This window comes from Lynx canadensis, chromosome A1 (assembly GCF_007474595.2).
Source record: "Lynx canadensis isolate LIC74 chromosome A1, mLynCan4.pri.v2, whole genome shotgun sequence".
Classification (NCBI taxonomy): domain Eukaryota; kingdom Metazoa; phylum Chordata; class Mammalia; order Carnivora; family Felidae; genus Lynx; species Lynx canadensis.
This window is the reverse complement of record NC_044303.2, coordinates 128,995,512-129,015,515: the sequence shown is the minus strand read 5'-3', so window position 1 is coordinate 129,015,515 and position 20,004 is coordinate 128,995,512. Positions and strand designations below refer to the sequence as shown.

The following is a 20,004-nucleotide window of genomic DNA, read 5'->3' as shown; positions in this document are numbered from 1 at the left end:
TGGCTAAGTTTTTTCCCCAATCCAGGGTCACATATTACATTTAATTGTCGTGTTGATCAGTCTTTCTTTGTTGTTCATAACACTAACATGACCCATCTGGTGTTTAATGACATGTGTTCCAATTTAGGTTTTCTGGCTTTGCCCTCATGATTAGATGAGGATTCTGTATTTGAAGAAATACAACATAAATATTACCTTATTCTCAGTGCATTATACAAGGAGGCACACATATCAAGTCTGTCCTACTTGTTTAAGGCGGTATCCACTAAATTTGTCTACTCTAAGTATACCTTTTTTTTTCCCTTTGTAATTAATAAGCAATCTGTTGGGAGATACCTTGAGATCATGTAAATATCTTTTTTAAATGTTTATTTTATTTTTGAGAGAGAGAGAGAGAAAGAGAACGGGGGAGGGGCAGAGAGAGTGGGAGACAGAGGATCCCAAGCAGGCTCCATGCTGTCAGTGCAGAGCACCATGCGGGGCTTGAAACCACGAACTGTGAGATCATGACCTGGGCTGAAGGCAGATATAACCAACTGAGCCACCCAGGTGCCCTGAGATCATGTAAATATTGTGTTTCCCAACAAAATTTGACCCAATGGTTTTAGCACTCACTAATAATTTTTCCCTGAATAAGCTATTACAATGATCACTGAAAAATGGTGATTTTCCAACTCTATTATTGCACCTACAATTTACTGGTTAGCATCTAATTGCTTCTTAAGCAGATTTCCAACTAAGTTACTGTTTTTAGCACCAGCCTCAACTCCACTTTTAGAATTTCCTGGCACTGCCAATTACTGAACATTCTGAGGTTCTGTGATATAAACCGGGTTGCTTCTGGGCTTTCTTCTCTGCCAGATGAGAAGTCATTCTCCATTTTGCTAAATCTGTTACCACCTGTTCGTCTGCTTTCCAGCTTCTAAAACACTGTTGCTGTTTTTGTCTCTTCAATTTCTTTGACCTTGTAGGTTTATGCTTTTTAAAACAAATCCCTTTGCTGTTGTTTTCATTAGGCTTGCAAAGAAAAAGTAAACTCAGAGTTTAACTTGCTAACTTTACTTGACGGTCCATTAATCTTTCTTTGCTTTCAAACTTTATATAAATAGTATTGTACTGTATGAAATCTTCTGTAACTTGCTCTTTTTGTTTGACATCATGTTTCTGAGATTTATCCCCATTGATAAATGCAGCTCTAGTTCATTCATTTTTTTAAGGTTATTTATTGAGAGAGAGAGAGAGGGAGGGAGGGAGAGAGAGAAAGCAGGGGAGGGGCAGAGAGAGAGAATCTCAAGCAGGCTCCATGCTGTCAGCACAGGGCTTGATGCAGTGCTGGAACCCACAAACTATGAGATTATGACCTGAACCAAAATCAAGAGGTGGATGCTTAACCGTCTGAGCCACCCAGGCAGCCCTAGTTTATTTATTTTTAATGAATCATGCTGTAACCTATTATATGAACATGTTGCAATTTTCTTATCCATTTCCACTTCATAACCAGAAGTGAGTGTGAGGTTTGAGGTAGGGGTCCAGAATCCATCTTTGCAATTTAAGGCAGCAGGAAAGTGGGGTTACATATGCAAAATATCCATTTTAAAAGACATTTCAATTCTGTAACTTCTAAAATGAACATAATAATACTGGGTACTGAGAACTCAAGCAATAAGTGTCAGTTACTTGGAGACAATGGTGAAATGGGCCTCAAGAATTCAGAAGTAAGGGGCACCTGCTGGTTCAGTTGGTGGAACATGTGACTCTTGACCTTGGGGTCAGGAGTTCGAGTCCCATGTTGGGTGTAGAGATTACTTAAAAATAAAACCTTAAAAAAAGAATTCAGAAATAAGATTTTTTTTCTGAAAATTGAACTGTAAGATCAATATCTTACAGGCCAGAACAGCGATGTGAAAAGAATAAACGAAAGAACATCTGCAGGGTCAGCAACATTTGATCATAATGTAACCACTGTAATAGCAAAAGAAATAATACGTCAGTCAGAATGGGGAAGCAAAGAAAAGAAGAGATCACAGAGACAAATGCTGGCAGTCCATAAAAACAGCATCCCTGAAAGCAAAAGCCTCAACCAGCACATGGCAATTTTTACTATTCCAAATCATAAGGTTATTCCTAGTATAGAGACAGATGTTGGGAACTGTGGCCAATTCTATTTAAATATTTCCATTCCTATGGGTCAGATTATCCCTATTGTGAGATGGACACAACAGGCAGTTATAGCCCTGATGCAATTCAACATTTATTTTACTTAACTCCCTTTATCCTAATGTCATACTTACCAGGTAACCTACTGTTTTTTCCTGTGCTAATTGAATTTCTTTTTTTTTTTTTTTTCAACGTTTATTTATTTTTGGGACAGAGAGAGACAGAGCATGAACGGGCGAGGGGCAGACAGAGAGGGAGACACAGAATCGGAAACAGGCTCCAGGCTCTGAGCCATCAGCCCAGAGCCCGACGCGGGGCTCGAACTCACAGACCGCAAGATCGTGACCTGGCTGAAGTCGGACGCTTAACCGACTGCGCCACCCAGGCGTCCCATGTGCTAATTGAATTTCTATTGTAAATTAACAGATTGGAATTCTGGCAACTATTTCAAACTCACATATTTATCTTTTAGTCATTGTGATATCTTTTAGAGCCAAATCACCTTGGACATGGACAAAAGTGAGTCTTTGGAGCTTCTAGGTCAGATCTGAGAACACAGTCAAGTAAATGAATTACTGTTAAGTATTATCCCACCTAGCTACCCCAACCTTTCATTTGACTACAGCATCACCATCTCCATTTCTACTGGCTTCTAGAATTTTCTCTTCCTTTTTTTATGGAGTATATGTATTAAAAATGAAATAGGTGAGGTCCAATATTATAGCTTTCTTCTAGTGTCTGTAAACCTATTGCTGAGTCATGTATTTTGTCAATATTTGGCAATACATTTATTTACTTTTTACAACAGAAAACTTTGTTTCCTACTGTTCTGTCAGTATGAAAGAAGAAGAAATATTTAAAAATACTTGCTATACGTGACTTCAAACGGAATATGGTCATCACTAGGAAAAGTCTACCTCATTAATTTTGTGAAATATTAATTCAATTTGTACCACACTGACGAATAGGTGCTTTACTATATTGGCAACCAACAGTAACAATACAGTACAGGCAATGCTCAAATTCAAAATATGTTCAGTTTTATCAGGTCATTTTACACTGGGTTGTTGGAAATTCAAACTCTGCATGGAGACCATGGAATATACTTACCTGGCAATGAGATTTCCAATTCTGTCAACAAAAGCTTATCAAATAATTAATCAGGCTCTGTGTTAGGTATCTGTGACATACAAACAAATATGTCTTGTGCCATACAGCTCATACTATAGTCAGAAAGATGGAAAAATAAAACAGAGAGTTATAATACTGAACTCAAAGAGCTACACAGCTGTACATGGCAGTACAGTTCTAATTAGATAGGAGCGATTAACTCTACACGATGAAAAGTTGAGCAAACAGTCGAGGAATTTTAAAGGGAATCAAAGAATCCCATCAAAGAACTTTAAAGGGAACTAAGCACAAGCAGAAGTGTGCCAGCTGATGAGAGAGGGAAAAGACAGGAAACCTGAGAAACAGTAGGGAGTTCTTGTAGAGTTGAGTGGGTATAACAAGCAGAAGGAGGAAAGTAAGAAAACGTGGGCTGGGCACAAATCAGGAGGCCATTCATGGTCTGCCAGGCAACTAGACCTTCTTTCGGACAGAGCTTCCCAAGAAATATGCCTAAATATTTATTCCTTCAGACTTGAAAGGGGCCAGGAGAAAAAAAACTGGTGTCAGAGGGTAGATGTGTTTGATTTTATAAAAAACAGCCAGTTTTTTAGTGTGGTTGCATTATTTTTACAACAACCAGTACTACATGAAAGGTATGGTTGCTCTAGTTACTGTTAATCTTTTGAATTTTAGCTCTTTTCTTGTGTGTCTAGTAGAGTGGCATCTCATTGTGGTTTCCCTGATGACTAGAGATGGTGAGTATCTTTTCATAGGCTTAGTGCTCATTCTTGTATTTTATAAAGTGACTGTTCAAGATTTTTACCCAATTTTTATTAGCGTTGCCTTCTTTTCTTTTAAATCATTGAGTTGAGGTGTTCTTTGTATAGTCTGGATACGAGTCTTGTCAAATACATACACTGTGATTATTTTCTCCCAGTTTACTGCTTTGCTAATGTTATTTTTTGAGAAGCTTAGTTTTAATTTTGATTAAGTTCAAATGATCAATGCTTCTCCCTTCTGGATAGCGCTTTCTATCTCTTGTTTACCCCAAAGTTGTGAAAATATTCCACTATGGCTTCTTCTAGAAGGATTTTAAGTTTTAGCTTTTATGTTTAGTCTATGTTCCATCTTGAACTAATACTGGCACATGATGTCAGGTAGGGATCTTTATTTTTTCCATGTGGACATTAAGTTATTCTAACACCATTTGTTGAAAAGGCTTTCCATTTGTAATTGTGTTCCTTTGGTGCCATTGTCAAAGCCAATTGGCTGTATGGTGTCTACTTCTGGATTCTCTATTCTTTTTTTTTTAAATTTTTTTTTTTACATTTATTTATTTTTGAGAGACAGAGAGAGACAGAGCACAGGTGGGGGAGGGGCAGAGACAGAAGGAGACACAGAATCCGAAGCAGGCTCCAGGCTCTGAACCATCAGCACAAAGCCCAATGTGGTGCTCAAGCCCACAAACTGTAAGATCATGACCTAAACCAAAGTCGGACGCTTAACCGACTGAGCCACCCAGGCGCCCCTGGATTCTCTATTCTTTTCCATTCATTTATTTATATATCCTTATCCCAGTACCTCATTACTATAGTTTTAGAGTAAGTCTTAGTGCCAGACAGTGTAAGTTCTCTAATTTTTAATCTCCTTTTTCATGATTGCTTTCAGCTACTTTAGGGCCTTTGCATTTTCAAATATATTTTAGAATTCATCTATATCTTGATTTCTACAAGTCTGGTGGAATTTTAACTTGATTTTTATTTGACTAACTCTCTACACCAGTGGTTTGCAAGGCATGGGCTCTTGACCAGCAGCATTAGTATCACCAAGGATCTTGATGCAATGAAAATATTCAAGCCTCACCCTAAGACCTAGTGGATCAACCACTCTGGGGCTGGGACCTGCAATCTGTGTTTTAACAAGCCTTCCTGGTGATGGTGATGCATGATAAAGTATAAGCTGTGCTGCTGCAGATCAATTTGGAAGAAGTAACGTCTTAGCAATTAAATATTCCAACCCACGAACAGATATTTCTCTCCATTAATTTAGGTCTTCTTCAATTTCTCTCAACAGCATTCTGTAGTTTTAAGTGTACATGTCTTGCATATATTTTGCTTAATTTATATCAGGGTATTTAATATTTTCTGACACTACTGTAAATGGCACTCTAATTGTTACTAGCTAACCTTTAGCCATAGCGTACAGGTAGAAGAGACAGAAGTCTATTTGGGTGTGGGAGTTCACTAAGAGATTTGAAAAAAACGTAGAGAGCTCAAATGACTGGTAGCATCTTGAAAACTAACTAGTTTTAACAGACATGCAAGATTAGGAGGTTGTTTCCAATGAAGTGACATAGGTATGAAGCATAAGCAACTGTGCAAATCACAAAAAGAGGGACAACCAGATATGCTCTCCCATAGTCTTGCCAAACATTTTCTACAGTCTTGACAAAAAGATCAAACATGAGTAGCCAGCTTCTGGATGCAGGTGCCAAACTGAAGGAAAGACAGAGGACAGAGGAACATCGTGAACTAACATGAATAACATAAGATCAACAAAATCTAAACTGTGGCAAGATCTACAGGTCAAATAGGCTGGGTTTTTCTTTTCTCTTTTTTTTTTTTTTTTAATTTTTTTTTCAACATTTTTATTTATTTTTGGGACAGAGAGAGACAGAGCATGAACAGGGGAGGGGCAGAGAGAGAGGGAGACACAGAATCGGAAACAGGCTCCAGGCTCCGAGCCATCAGCCCAGAGCCTGACGCGGGGCTCGAACTCACGGACCGCGAGATCGTGACCTGGCTGAAGTCGGACGCTTAACCGACTGCGCCACCCAGGTGCCCCAAGGCTGGGTTTTTCAACAGACAAATTTATAAGAAAATAAAAGGGATGGAGGAGAACCACAGAGATTGATGGAGATTTAAATCAAATATGAAGTTTTTACAAAATGTAAAACTCTAATGTACATTTGGGTGATAAAATTATATAAATTTACTGCAAAAGGTTCAGGGTTGGTTTTGGGGGAGGCTGTATTATGACAGAGTACATGATTCTGGATTAGATGACAAAGTTCTATTTCTGACCTTGTGGAATTCACCTTATAATAACCCATTAAGCCATATATTTAATTCCTGTGGCTTTCTGTAAACTTGTCTTACTTTAAATTAAGTAGTTTTCTCTTAACCGGACATATGTAGAATCTGGGATTTAAGAGTTTACAAACTGTAGTGGTAGAATGGTGTTTGGTGATGGTAAGAACTAAGGTGTGGCTACATTAGTGGTTGTTCACTTGAGGTATGGATATTAGTGTGGATGGAGTAAAAAAAAAACAAAACTGAACAGCTAAGACTTGGGAAGGCTTTGAAGAAGTCTCTAAGTCTGGTTCTCATCTTCACCATCAGGGTGGGGAGTGGCCTGGAGGTTGGGAGAGACAAAAATTGTAAATAGGTGGAGAAAAACATACTTAGGTCACAAAGTTACTACTCTCCCCTAGGTTCACAAAATGAAAGAATATTTTGGAAGGGACAAGGGAAAGAAAGAAACAGTTGAACCCATATTCTTTCTGTGGGTTGTGGTAAAATGAGCACAAGGAGGCTCACTATCTTTCAGACACAGGCAGATTTCAGTTGAGGTTTTGTGGTAGAGAAAGTTCCTAGGAAATATTAAAAGTTAAGGATAAATTGCTAACAAAGAAACAGAAATTTCTGAAACACAATGGAAGAGATCAAGAGGGAGGAAAGGGTGTGTGTGTGTGTGTGTGTGTGTGTGTGTGTGTGTGTGTGTGTGGTGGGGAGGATGCAGAAGAGCATAAAGAAGGATGACATTGATAATACATTAGAAAAGATGCAAGGGAAGGCTCCTATTCCGATATTCAAGAATGTGAGCATCATGGATAGAATGACTTGGTCTCACTGTTCTGATTGGAGCTTGTCTGAAATGCTGGGATTACTTGAAATTTACAGGGGTGGTGTCTTAGCTCTAATAGTTTCAGGTGCCTTCATCTAATCACTTTGCACATCAATGTTTCCATGGAAGAAGGCTTTCAGAATTCTGAGGTTAGAAGAAACTGCTTTAGCTCTGAGAATAAGAAGTCTTAATACGGCCAAGTGAAGAGAAATTGTAAGGTCTCCTTGATGATTCCTAGCACTGCAAACCACTGGGGATGCTTCTGAATCTTGAATCACAATGACTTTTTCTTCCCTTTTATTTCCAAGGTTCACAGATATTAGAAAGATCTGACAAGAGTAAGGCAGGGCAAAAGTGGAAGTAACATACAAAGCTATAAATGGGCTTAGAGATAAGCTTGTTCAGAGCCCAGCCTGACAAACACTGATGGGGTCAGTACAGGAGAAATGGAGCATATGTATGTCAATTTATGGGTCACCATGAGTTCTGCCCTGGTGTACCCCATCTCTCAACAAGTGGGGCCTGACTGGTGGAGCAACATCTCTTTGTCATCAGGGCTGTAGTAGTGAAGGAAAAGTGGAGAGAAAAGAAGAGGGAGGTCCTAAACACAAGAAAAGGAGAAGGCAGTATACTAATCAATTTGGAAAATTTCCTCTTATGGAATACATTTAATTCTAACAAAACAATTTTAGAACACTTTAGGCTATTGTTTTAAAATGAAAATTATGAAATAACTATGTTTTAAAAATACTACACCACAGCAATGCTATACTTTTTATTCTCTGTGCTGCCAAAACTGTTTTTAAAGTTTAAAATAAAAATTCATCTATTATACTGAGTGTTCCATGTTACACGCTAATTGTATATTTTAAGGTTTCTTCAGATATGATAGAGTTAAATGTATATAAAATTATAATGTTTTACGTTTGATATAAAATTGAGGGAAAAATAAGCACAGGATGATTTGGATAGAACCATAAGAGTCAGTATTTCTCAGACTTTTCCACCAAAGCACCCATAGCAGAACACAGCTCCCAGGAACCAGGCAAAACATCCTGATGTAAGCTGCTTTAAGTCTAAACTTTCTAAAAAATATTTTTATTTTGTATTGCATTTGTATTTTTTCATTTTAAAATTCCTGTGAATTGAATGTTATATTATATAACTTGTGCATTTATTATAAAGATGTTTTAAATTCTTGTCTGTGGAGTAAAATGAACACTCTGGGGGCGCCTGGGTGGCGCAGTCGGTTAGGCATCCGACTTCAGCTCAGGTCACGATCTCGCGGTCCGTGAGTTCGAGCCCCGCGTCAGGCTCTGGGCTGATGGCTCAGAGCCTGGAGCCTGCTTCCAATTCTGTGTCTCCCTCTCTCTCTGCCCCTCCCCCGTTCATGCTCTGTCTCTCTCTGTCCCAAAAATAAAAATAAACGTTAAAAATAAAATAAAATAAAATAAAATGAACACTCTGGGAAGATGCATAATATTTATTCTGTGGCTTCATGTAAACTCCCAACTGAGAAACACAGCATTATAAATACATGCTATTTGAATATTTTTGTTGTGTATTCTTACCTCCATTGTAGGTGGAGTCTTTCTTTTTCCTCTAATCCAAGCTAGAAAGACAAATAATACTTAAATGTAAATTTTTGATAATTTGCACAAACACTTCACTCATTCATGCATAAAACAAATATTTATTGAGCACCTGTTACATGTTATGTTAGGCACTGGACATGTAAGGAGGGACTAACCATGAATTTTCTCCTCTTCTGCAAAATATATACTAGTGAAGGGGAACAGAAAACAAACACACAAATATATGATGTCAGGTAATGATTTGTGTCCTGAAAAAATACAAGAGCATAGGGAGTTCAATAAAGAAAGGCAGTTCCATTTCCAAAATCAGACCTAATAAGTGCCTGATTTCCACTGAGTGCTCAATGTTTGTAGCAACAGGAAGCAAGTGGGCCAGCTGCCTCAAGGGAAGTGTATATGAATCACATGGAAGATGGTGTTTAGGAGAGTAGAATCAGCCTTTCTGGGTTCAAATCTCGACTGCATCCCTTACTAGCTGTGTAATCGGGGGCAAACTGCTTAATTTTGTAAGCATCATATTTCCAATCTGCAAAATATAAATTATAATAAAATCTACATTTAACAGTTGTGAAAAGTATATGAAATTATATATATAAATTTTTAGCTCAGAGCCTGGCATACAGTAAGCATTAAGTCTAAGTTAATATTATTAATATTATTATTAACTATTATCTCTATAATTCAATACAGCTATATTTTTTAAAATAGGCTGAAAAAAAACCCTAAGAGCAATAGTATCAGCTTGGACTATAAGAATATATCAAGAAAATATACTGTAGGAATTTGGTCTTTAAAAAGTAGAAAACTGATCACTTTAGTTAATTCTTTTTAACGTTTATTTATTATTATTGAGAGACAGAGCATGAGCATGGGAGGGGCAGAGAGAGGAGGAGACACAGAGTCTGAAGCAGGTTCCAGGCTCTGAGCTGTCACACAGAGCCCAACGCGGGGCTCAAACCCATGAACCGTCAGATCATGACCTGAGCCGAAGTCGAATGCTTAACTGACTGAGCCACCCAAGCGCCCCTCACTTTAGTTGATTTAATTTTCATTACAAAATTGTGAGGTATCCTTATTTAATAGAGAAATTAAATAACTGTCTCAAATTTATACAGTAAGTACTAATGGTAGCATGTGAGTCCAGAGTTGTCCCCATTTCGAGCTCCAAAAGATATCCACATTCTACTAAGCTGCCTCTCAAATTTCAGTAAGCAACAAGCAAAGAACACAAAACTAGGAAGAAAAGGTTGCACTCTTAATTACAAGTCAGAAAATAAGAATTGCTGACCCCATTTTACAGTTTGGGAAACTGAGTTTCAGAAAGATTAAGCAATCTGCCTAAACTCAACAGCCTGGGAATCAACTCCTTGTTAAAATGGCTCTAAAACCTGAGCTCTGTTTACCAGCTACCTTTTATTCAGACCAGCTCCACCAGCCTGCCTTTTGTCATCCAAGCAACAGCACCAGGCAGGAACTGTCCTCCAGACAAACCCAGTACTGAATGTTTATTGGGGTACAATGAGCAACATTCAATTGTCGGCCTTGCACTAATCCCATATAAGTATTTTTAATATAGTTCCAGTGTTTTATCTTCTCTACTCCTAATTCTGAGTTTCTACCCCTGTTGTTTTTCTCTGTATTCTCTTTATTCTTTTTTTAATTTTTATTTATTTATTTATTTATTTTTACCATTTATCCATTTTTGAGAGACAGAGAGAGATAGAGTGTGAGTGGGGGAGGGACAGAGGGAGAAGGAGACACAGAATCCGAAGCAGGCTCCAGGCTCTGAGCTGTTAGCCCAGAGCCCAATGCGGGTTTTGAACTCACAGACCGCAAGATTATGACCTGAGCTGAAGTCAGATACTTAACCAACTGAGCCACCCAGGCGCCCCTGCGTTCTCTTTCTCATTAGCTTCCACTCCTATTTGGTCCATTTCTAGCCCCAAGTTGTACAGATTTTATATTCCTTATTAGGCTTGTAAGGCTGTCAGGAGCAAGATGCATCCATGGGAGATTTATTTTTCTACCGGCTAAGTGCCTCAAAAGAGTAGGTGCTTAATACAGCTGTGGAACGAATACTTCCACTATAAAATATTTCCACTACACAAATATTTGCTGTAATGGGATTTTTACCTGTGTTAGAAAACCCAGCTTAGCAATAGCAAGATTCCTCTGTGCAATCAAGGAAATGAGTGCTTTATGGAATTTTCAACTGCCTTCTTATGGTCAAAATAAAAGTTACTTAGCTTTATTTATCGGCATTTTTTCCCCCCAGGATAGAGCTTCTTATAAAATAATTCAACATAAGCCATATACCTCTAAAAGGTTTTAAGCAGTAAATCTTGAGTTTTAAATTAGATTAAAAAGTTAATTAAGAATAATCAACTGCTAGGGCAGGGGTTGGCTAACTACACAACTTGAGAGTCAAATTCTGTTTGTAACTTGTTTTACATTTTTAAATGGTTGAAAAAAATATCAAAGGAAGAATAATATTTCATGACACATGAAAATTACATAGAATTCAAATTTCACTGTCAGTAAATAAGGTTCTATTGGCACATAGCCACACTTATAGAGCCCACAAAGGCTAAAATACTTATCACTTGGCCCTTTAAAGAAAGTCTGCCAACCCCTGTGGTAGGGCAACCAGTAAGTATAAGCCTTATTTCAAGAACGATCTATCCTGATTCAAAAACACTTTCATAATATCTAAAATAAAAATCATTATTAACTGTTACACTTTTTACTAATAAAGACCGTGTACTCCAGAGTCTGTGAACATATACTGTTGGCTTTAGATCATGCTGGAAAAGTATCACGGCACAATGCATACTTACTACCACCATGAGAAAAACAACTTAAAACAACAAACTGTCTTATCAGTAAGTCCATAAAACAACATTTCCAGTTTCTTTGTAAGGTTAAAATAAGAAAAATACTTCAAGAGAATCTAAATAATTTTCAAAAAAATCCCTGAATTAATAGATTGAGTAAACTCTGATACGTGTTTTCTAAAGTTTATTTGTTTTGTATAAGTTTATAAAATTCATGCACAGAAGAATGCAGTATAACTCAGATAACGTATTAAGTACTGCCTAGAATAGTTACCCTCATGGGACACACTATTCTCTAAGGAAAGATATAGGACTTCCTTTAACTTTGTTTTAAATGGCTCAAGGAAAAAGATCTTAGTTTTATCTTGATAAATAAATGCAAGTGCTGATATACATTTGTATAATTCTACAATAACCAGACACTTGAAATGTTCTTGAGATGATGGTTGAGGACCATTTACTGCTATGTATCCAATAAAGGTTACAGCTGGAAATATTCAATGTGATCACTCATTTATATAATCATCCCTAACTTTCCCAATCACTCTATGCAACAAAGGAAATATCCTGCTGAAGGTTGGCAAAGGTTAGGAAGAGGAAGAATAAAAATATGCATTAATATCAAATCATTACATTTCTTTTTTTTTATCCTCATAACAATCTGGAACTGAACCTCGATCCAATTATAAATTATATAATGATTCTGCCATTGCTAATTATATCTGTATGGTGGATTCTGTATCAGTCTTCATTATAATGTAACCATTGTTTGAATAGAATTTAGCAAGATAACTGGAAAGTTTATGTCTTAAGATCCTAGCATTCTTTCATCAGTGTTCATCTGCATTCTCATTAGTATGCATGAAATTTTCATTGAACTTTAATACTCTTATTGGAACATAACACACTATAATAAGCGTAAAAGTGAGCATGCAAATTAAAGTTCCCATTAATCACTAAAAGGGACTAGAAGAAGCAAGCAGGAAAATACTTCATGAAGCATACATTTTTCAAATTTCTATAAGCACTGGAAACGGCTAATATACTTTTAGAAGCAGTGCCAACAGGGGTTAAGGTAAATGAAACATTTATCACTAGATTCAGGAGGTGATCATTCAGAACTAAAATTATGGAAAGCTTGTGAGGAGTCTGCATCTAAAAGATACTACATTAGAAATATGTGTTGTTTAATTCGCTCAAGGAGAAGACAACACTATAATAAAGCCTCATCTTTTAAAAAATGATCTTTGCCAGCTCTGGGTGTATATATATTATAAAAATCTATAAAAACAAGAATCCCTACTTTTTAACTGTGAAAATTCTTCAAGTGATATATTATGAAATGAGTCACTTTCTGATTACTGACTCTTGAGCATATCTTAAAGACATTATTAGATTTAATTGGCATATTTAAGTTAAAATTTTGGGGATGCTCAAGCCTATTACTATTCTTTTTCTTTAATCCTCTTTAGTTTGATATAATTTATAAACAATACAGTGAAACCATTTTAAGTGTGCAATTCCATGAATTCTGAAAAACGTTTACAACCTTTTAACCAGCACCAAAATCAGTATATAGAATGTTTCCATCACTTGCAAGTTTCCTATCTCTGACCACATGCAAACACCCACCCTAATCCATCCACAGCTCCCAGGTAGTGCTACACTTTCTGTCACTGTTGATGAGTTCTGCCTTACCTACAGTTTCATATAAATGGAATTTTACAGTATGCACTCTTTTGCATCTAACTTATTTTACTCAACATAATGTTGTTAAAGTTCATCCATGTAACTGTGTGTAGAGAACAAACTCTTAAGGTAGCCTCCACAAACCCCATCTCTTCATGTCCACACCTTTGTATGGCTTCTTCCCCTTGAGTAAAGGCAGGTCCTGTGACGTACTTCTAACTATGATAAGAGGGCAAAGGTGATGGGATGTCTACGAGTGCATGATTATATCATGTAAGCTTACAGCATCCATTTACTGGAGGCTCTCCCTTGCTGGCTGTAAGAGAAAAGGTGGCACGTTGAAGAATCCCATGTGGCAAGGAACTTTCAGTGACTTCTAGGAGCTTAGGGTGGTCTCTGGCCAGCATCAAGTGAAAAACTGAAGCTCACAGTCCTATAGTTGCAAGGAGCTGAATTCTGTGAATAACCACACATGTAGAACAATGGATCCTTCCACACTCAAACTTCCAGATGAGAATGCAGCCCTGGATGATACCTATTGACATGGTTTGCAGTCTATGTGAGACCCTAAGTAGAGAACCCATCTAGGCTTGGACTCAAGACCACAGGAACCGGGTGATGATAAATATGTAGTGTTTTTAGCTAAGTTTGTGGTAATACTGATGCAGAGTAATAAAAAATAAATACAGCAAGCACAGCAGCAGTTCATTCTTTTTGTTCCTGTGTCGTATTCCACTATATAGAAAATGACAATGTGTTTATCCATTGATTTTTGTTGGGTGTTTGGGGAACTTTCAATTTGGGCTTTTATGAATAAAGCTGCTATGAAAACTTTCAGTAAGTGTTTGGGTAGACTACGTTTTTATATCTCTGGGTTAATACCCAGCAGATTTCCAGGTTATAGTGTAAGAGTGTGTTTAAGTTTATAAAGAATAAGCTATTTCCCAAAGCAGATGTACCATTTACACATTGGCCAAACATTTATGTACATTTCAGGTGCTTTACATCCTCATTAACACTTTGTATTGTTAATCTTTTAAATTCTAGTGAGTCAGTGGTATGTAGTGGTACTTCACTATGGTTTTAATTTGCATTCCTTGATAACTAATGATGTTACATATCTTCTTTTTAACTTCTGATGCTAGTCCTATTATTGGGTTGTGAGAGTTCTTTACATATTCTGGATACAAGTTTTATGTCACATATGTATCACAAATTTTCTCTTCATCCATCTTTTCATTTGTTCAGAGTTATCTGTTAAAAAAGAGGGTTTAAAAATTTTTGATGAAGTCCAACTTATCATATTTTTTCTTTTATATTTGGTGTCCTATATAATTCTTTGACTATGCCATGATAGAAAGATTTAGTCCAATGTTTTCTTCTAAAAGCTTTAACTTTCACATTTAGGTCTGTGATCAATTTTAATTTAAGTTTTAGATTTAATATGAGGTAAAGATCAAAGTTTATTTTTTTTCATATGGAAATCCAACTATTTAACAGTAGTTGAAAAGAATTTCCTTTTCCCATTGAAAACTCAAATGACCATATAAATGTAGGGACACTTCTGGACTCTCAGTTTGATTCCATTAATTTTATATCTATCATTATAGTGGTATTAAACTGTCTTGAAAAATGTAGCTTTTTAAAGTTAAATCCTCCAACCCTGTTCTTTTTAAAAAGTGTTTTAGGCAGTATGGAGATTCCTCAAAAAGTTAAAAATGGAACTACCCCATGATCCAACAATTGCACTACTAGGTATTTACCCAAAGGATATAAAAATATTGACCCAAAGGAATACACACACCCCAATGTTTTCAGCAGCATTATCAATAATTGACACATTTCTCAGCCATCAAAAAGAATGAAATCTTGCCATTTGCAAGGATATGGATGGAACTAGAGCATTATGCTAAGCAAAATAAGAGAAAGAAAAATACCATATGATTTCACTCATTTGTAGAAATTTAAGAAACAAAACAAATGAACATAGGGAAAAAAGAGAGGCAATCAAGAAAGAGTCTTAACTATAGAGAACAAACTGGTTACGGGGGGGGGGGGGGGGGGGGCCGGGGGAGGGGTTACATAGGTGATGAGGATTAAGGAGGGCACTTGTGATGAGGACTGGGTGTTGTATGTAAGTGATGAATCATTAAATTGTACACCTGAAACTAATATTACATGGTATGTTAACTAACTAGAATTTAAATAAAAATTTGAAAGGAAAAAAAAGTGTTTTAGGTATCCTAGATCCTTTTACATTTTAATACAAAATTTAGGATCAGCATGTTAATTTTTTGTTTTAATTTTTTTTAACTTTTATTTATTTTTTAGACAGAGAGAGACAGAGCATGAATGAGGGAGGGTCAGAGAGAGGGAGACACACAATCTGAAACAGGCTCCAGGCTCTGAGCTGTCAGCACAGAGCCTGACGTAGGGCTTGAACTCCCGGACCGCGAAATCATGACCTGAGCCGAAGTCGGCCGCTTAACCGACTGAGGCACCCAGGCGCCCCTCAGCATGTTAATTTTAAAAAGAAAAATTTACTAGTATCTTGACTTGGGATGCACTAAATGTACAGATCAAATTTAGGCAAATAAAATCTTTTAACTATTGACTTCGGAACCACAAAAAATGTGTATCTCTCCACTTATTTAGGTTTCCTTTAATTTCTCTTAGGAATATTTTACATTTTTCAATGTACAGGTTGTAGAGACATATTTTTGTAACTTTATCCCTAAATACTTCATGTTTTTAATGGCATTTTAAGTGACAGAATCAAAAAATTCATTTAGCAATTGTTTGGTAATAAAATGTAGATAGATAAGTGGTCTTAACATATTGCCCTTATATCTTGAAAACTTACTAAATTCATTATTTTATAGATTTTTTTGAGGTTGTCTTTATGCACAATTATGTCATCTGTGAAGAGGCTTTTACTTTGTCATTTCCTATCTGAATTCATTTTATTTCTTTTTCTAGCCTTATTGCACTTACTTGAATTTTCCAGGATAATATAAAATAAAAATAGTGAGGATACCCTTGTTTTGTTCCAAATTTTAGGGGGGACAGTGTTCTTTTACAATCGAATATGAGGTTGGTTACTTGTAAGTGCTTTTTCCTCTTAATATCCTTTATTAGGTTGAGGAACTTCCCAGTTCACGTGTGTAGAGAGTTTTTAATCATGAATGTATGGTGAATTTTGTCAAATATTTTTTCTGTACTAATATGAACTTATGATTTTTCTTCTTTGTTAAAAGTTGAATATAAATGCAAATGAAATGCACAGTGAGATATCATCTCATACCTGGTTAGGACGGCTATTGTCAAAAGACAAAGAATAGAGGTGCCTGGGTGGCTCAGTCAGTGGAGGGTCTCTTGATTTCAGCTCAAGTTGTGGTCACAGTACTGTGGACTTGAGCCTCACGTCCGGCTCTGTGCTAAGTGGGAAGCCTGCTTAGGATTCTTTCTCTCCCTCTCTCTGCCCCTCCCCTGCTCTCTCTCTCTCAAGTAAATAAATAAGCAAATGAATGAATGAATGAATGAATGAATGAATAGTTTTAACAAAAAAGACAAAGGATAATAAGTGTTGGTAAGGATGTGGAGAAAAGAAAACCCTATGTACTGTTCGGTGGGAATGTAAACTGATACAGCCAGTATGGAAAATAGTATGGAGTTACCTCAAAAAATTAAAACTAGAACTACCATATGATCCAGAAATCCCTCTTCTGGATACATATCCAAAGGAAATGAAATCATTATTTTGAAGAGATATCTGTGCTCCCATGTTCTCTGCAGCATTATTGGCAATAGCCAAGATATGGAAACAACTTTAATGTCCATTGATGGAAGAATGGTATGTGTGTGTGTGTGTGTGTGTGTGTGTGTGTGTATTTACAATGGAATATATTATTCAGTCTTGAAAGAAGAATGTCCTGCCATCTTTGACAATATCAGATGAATCTGGAAGACATGGTAAATGAAATAAGCTAGATATGGAAAGAAAAATACTGCATGATCTCATTTTTATGTGGAATGTAGGTGGCTACCAGGGGCGGGAGATGGGGGAAATGGGGCGATGTTGATCTTTAAATGTTAAACCAACTTATATTACTGGGATAAATTCCACATCATTATGGCATATTGCCCTTTTTTATATACTGCTGGATGCAGTCTGCTAATATTTTGTTAATGATTTCTGCATCTATGATTATGTCGGATATTAGTTTATAGTATTCTTTTCTTTATTGTCTCTGACAAGAGTTGGTATCAGGGTAAACCTGGCCTCACACAATGAGTGGATAAGTAAGTATTCCCACCTCCAAAATTTTTGGCAAGAGTTTATGACCTACCAAGGTGAATAAAATGAAAAAAAAATGAATTCTACAATTTCTCAGGGTAATGTTCTATAATTGTCAACTAGGTTACACTGTTTGATACACATAGTTGTCTTCTACATAATTCTTACAATTTCAACCTTTTACATGGAGATTTTAGACCATTGATGTTTACCACAATTATTTACATAATTAGGTTTAAATCTACAGGTATTTGTACAGCCATGTTCACAGCAGCATTACTCAATAGCCCAAAGGTGGAAGTAATCCAGAGATCCATTGATGGATGAACAAATGAACAAAATCTGGTATATGGAGAAAATGGAATGTTATTCACCTTGAGAAAGGAATGAAATTCTGATAGATGCTAAAGCATAAATAAACCTTGAAGACATTATACTAAGTGAAATAAGCCAGACTCAAAATAACAAATACTGTATGATTCCATTTATATGAGATACCTAGAGTAGTCAAATTCATAGACACAGAAAGTAGAATGGTGGTTGTCAGGCATGGTGGAGGGGGGAGGAGGGAATGGGAACTTACTGTGTCATGGGTAAAGACCTTCAGTTTAGGAAGAGAAAAGTTCTGGAGATGGTGTTGACAATGACAACACTGTAAATGTGCCTAAAGCCACTGAGCTATGTGCTTAAAAATGGCAAAAATGGAACTTTTTATGTCATGTATCTTTTATCACAATAAAAAAGCGAGAGATAATAAAAAGAAAATCAATGTAATCAACTATATTAATAGAATGAAGAATAACAATAAAATTCAAGCCAATAAATGCAGAAAAAAAAGAGAAAATCCAACATCAATCATAATAAAAACTTCCAGCAATCTAGGAAGAAAAGAGAGTTTTCTTGATCTGATGGAAAGCATCTACATAAAAATTTCTGGCTAACATTAAATTTAATAGCGAGAAACTGAAAGCTTTCCCTCTAAGATTAAGAAAAAGGCAAGACTGTTCACTTTCCCTATTTTTTTACTTACATTTTGAAATGTTTATTTATTTATTTGGAGACAGAGAAATAGAGAGCAAGCAGGGGAGGGACAGAGAGAGCGTGAGAGAGAATCCCAAGCAGGCTCTACACTGTCAGCATAGAGCCAGATGTGGGGCTCAAACTCATGAATCATGAGATCATGACTTGAGCTGACACCAAGAGTTGGATGCTTAACTGAATGAACCACCCAGGCGTTCCCACTTTCAGTATTTCTAATCATCAATGTCATGGAGGTCCTTGTCAGGAAAGGAAGGCAAGAAAAAAATACATTAGAATAGAGTAAATAGAAAGAATACAAATTGTTTATGTAGACGATCCCCCAAATATAAACTAAAATAAATGAGTTTAGCAAAGTTGGGTAAAGTACATACATAGTTGATATACAAAAATCAATTGTATTTCTATGTATTATCAATGAATAATGTGAAGTTGAAATAAAAAACAATTAGCAATAGCCCCTAAAAATTAACATTTAGGAATAGCTGCTATAATGTGTGTAGCTTTCATCTGTGTCTGATGGCAGTGTCTGTCTGTGCTTTGTATCCAGATCTTGCTATTCCCATAAACACATAGCCAAAGAGTAAGCTGGAATCCTAGTACAATATCATTTTATTTGAATTGAGTTGATTTCCTGTGTGCTTTAATGAATAAATGCTAAGCTTTCTAGTATTAAAAAAGGAGCACTTAGGTTTTATTTTAATAAAATATGTGCAAGATCTATAAGCTAAAAACTACAGATGACACAATGAAGGAAGACCTAAGGAGAGAATATGCTGTGTTCATAGAAGGCTCAATCCTCTCCAAACTGATCTATAAATTCAATGCATTCCCAGTAAAAATTCTGGAAGGATTTTTGGGTAGCAATTGATAAGTTGATACTAAAAGTCATATATACTCACAAAAGGGTCCAAGGTATCCAAAACAATGTATCCAAAACAATTTTGAAAAAGAGGTTGGAGAGTTCAACTTACCTATTTCAAGACTTACTACAAAGTCTCAGTAATCAAGTCAGTGTGGCATTGAGAAATGGACAGACATAGATCCATGGACAGAACAGAGAAGACAGAAATAGACCACACTTATATAGAAACCTATTTTTGACATAGGTGCAAAAACAGTGAGAAAAGGATGGTCATTTCAAAAATAGTTCTGGGAGAGTAATCAAAATCATAAAGTCAGAGTATAATGATGGTTGCCAGGGGCTGGGTAAGGTTAAGGAAGAATGGGAGAATTATTGCTTAATGGTATAGAGTTGGTTTTATGAGACGAAAAGAGATATGAAGATAGATGTTAGTAGTGGCTACACAGTAAGGTCAATGTATTTAATATCATTGAACTGTACACTTAAAAATGGGTAAGATGGTATATTTTATGC

General features: G+C 36.3%; 1 protein-coding gene and 1 non-coding gene across 2 annotated transcripts in view; one reads left to right on the top strand and one right to left on the bottom strand.

Moving 5' to 3' along the window:
• Positions 1-20,004, bottom strand: part of NDUFAF2 (NADH:ubiquinone oxidoreductase complex assembly factor 2) — a 176,027-nt gene that overhangs the window by 38,021 nt on the left and 118,002 nt on the right. The window contains exon 3 of the mRNA XM_030321614.1: positions 8,745-8,785. Within this exon, the coding sequence (XP_030177474.1) occupies positions 8,745-8,785 (41 nt within the window). The remainder of the gene's footprint in view (positions 1-8,744; positions 8,786-20,004) is intronic.
• Positions 19,114-19,248, top strand: LOC115526840. Its single transcript, XR_003972775.1, has one exon. It is a non-coding gene; the product is annotated as a small nucleolar RNA SNORA23 (small nucleolar RNA).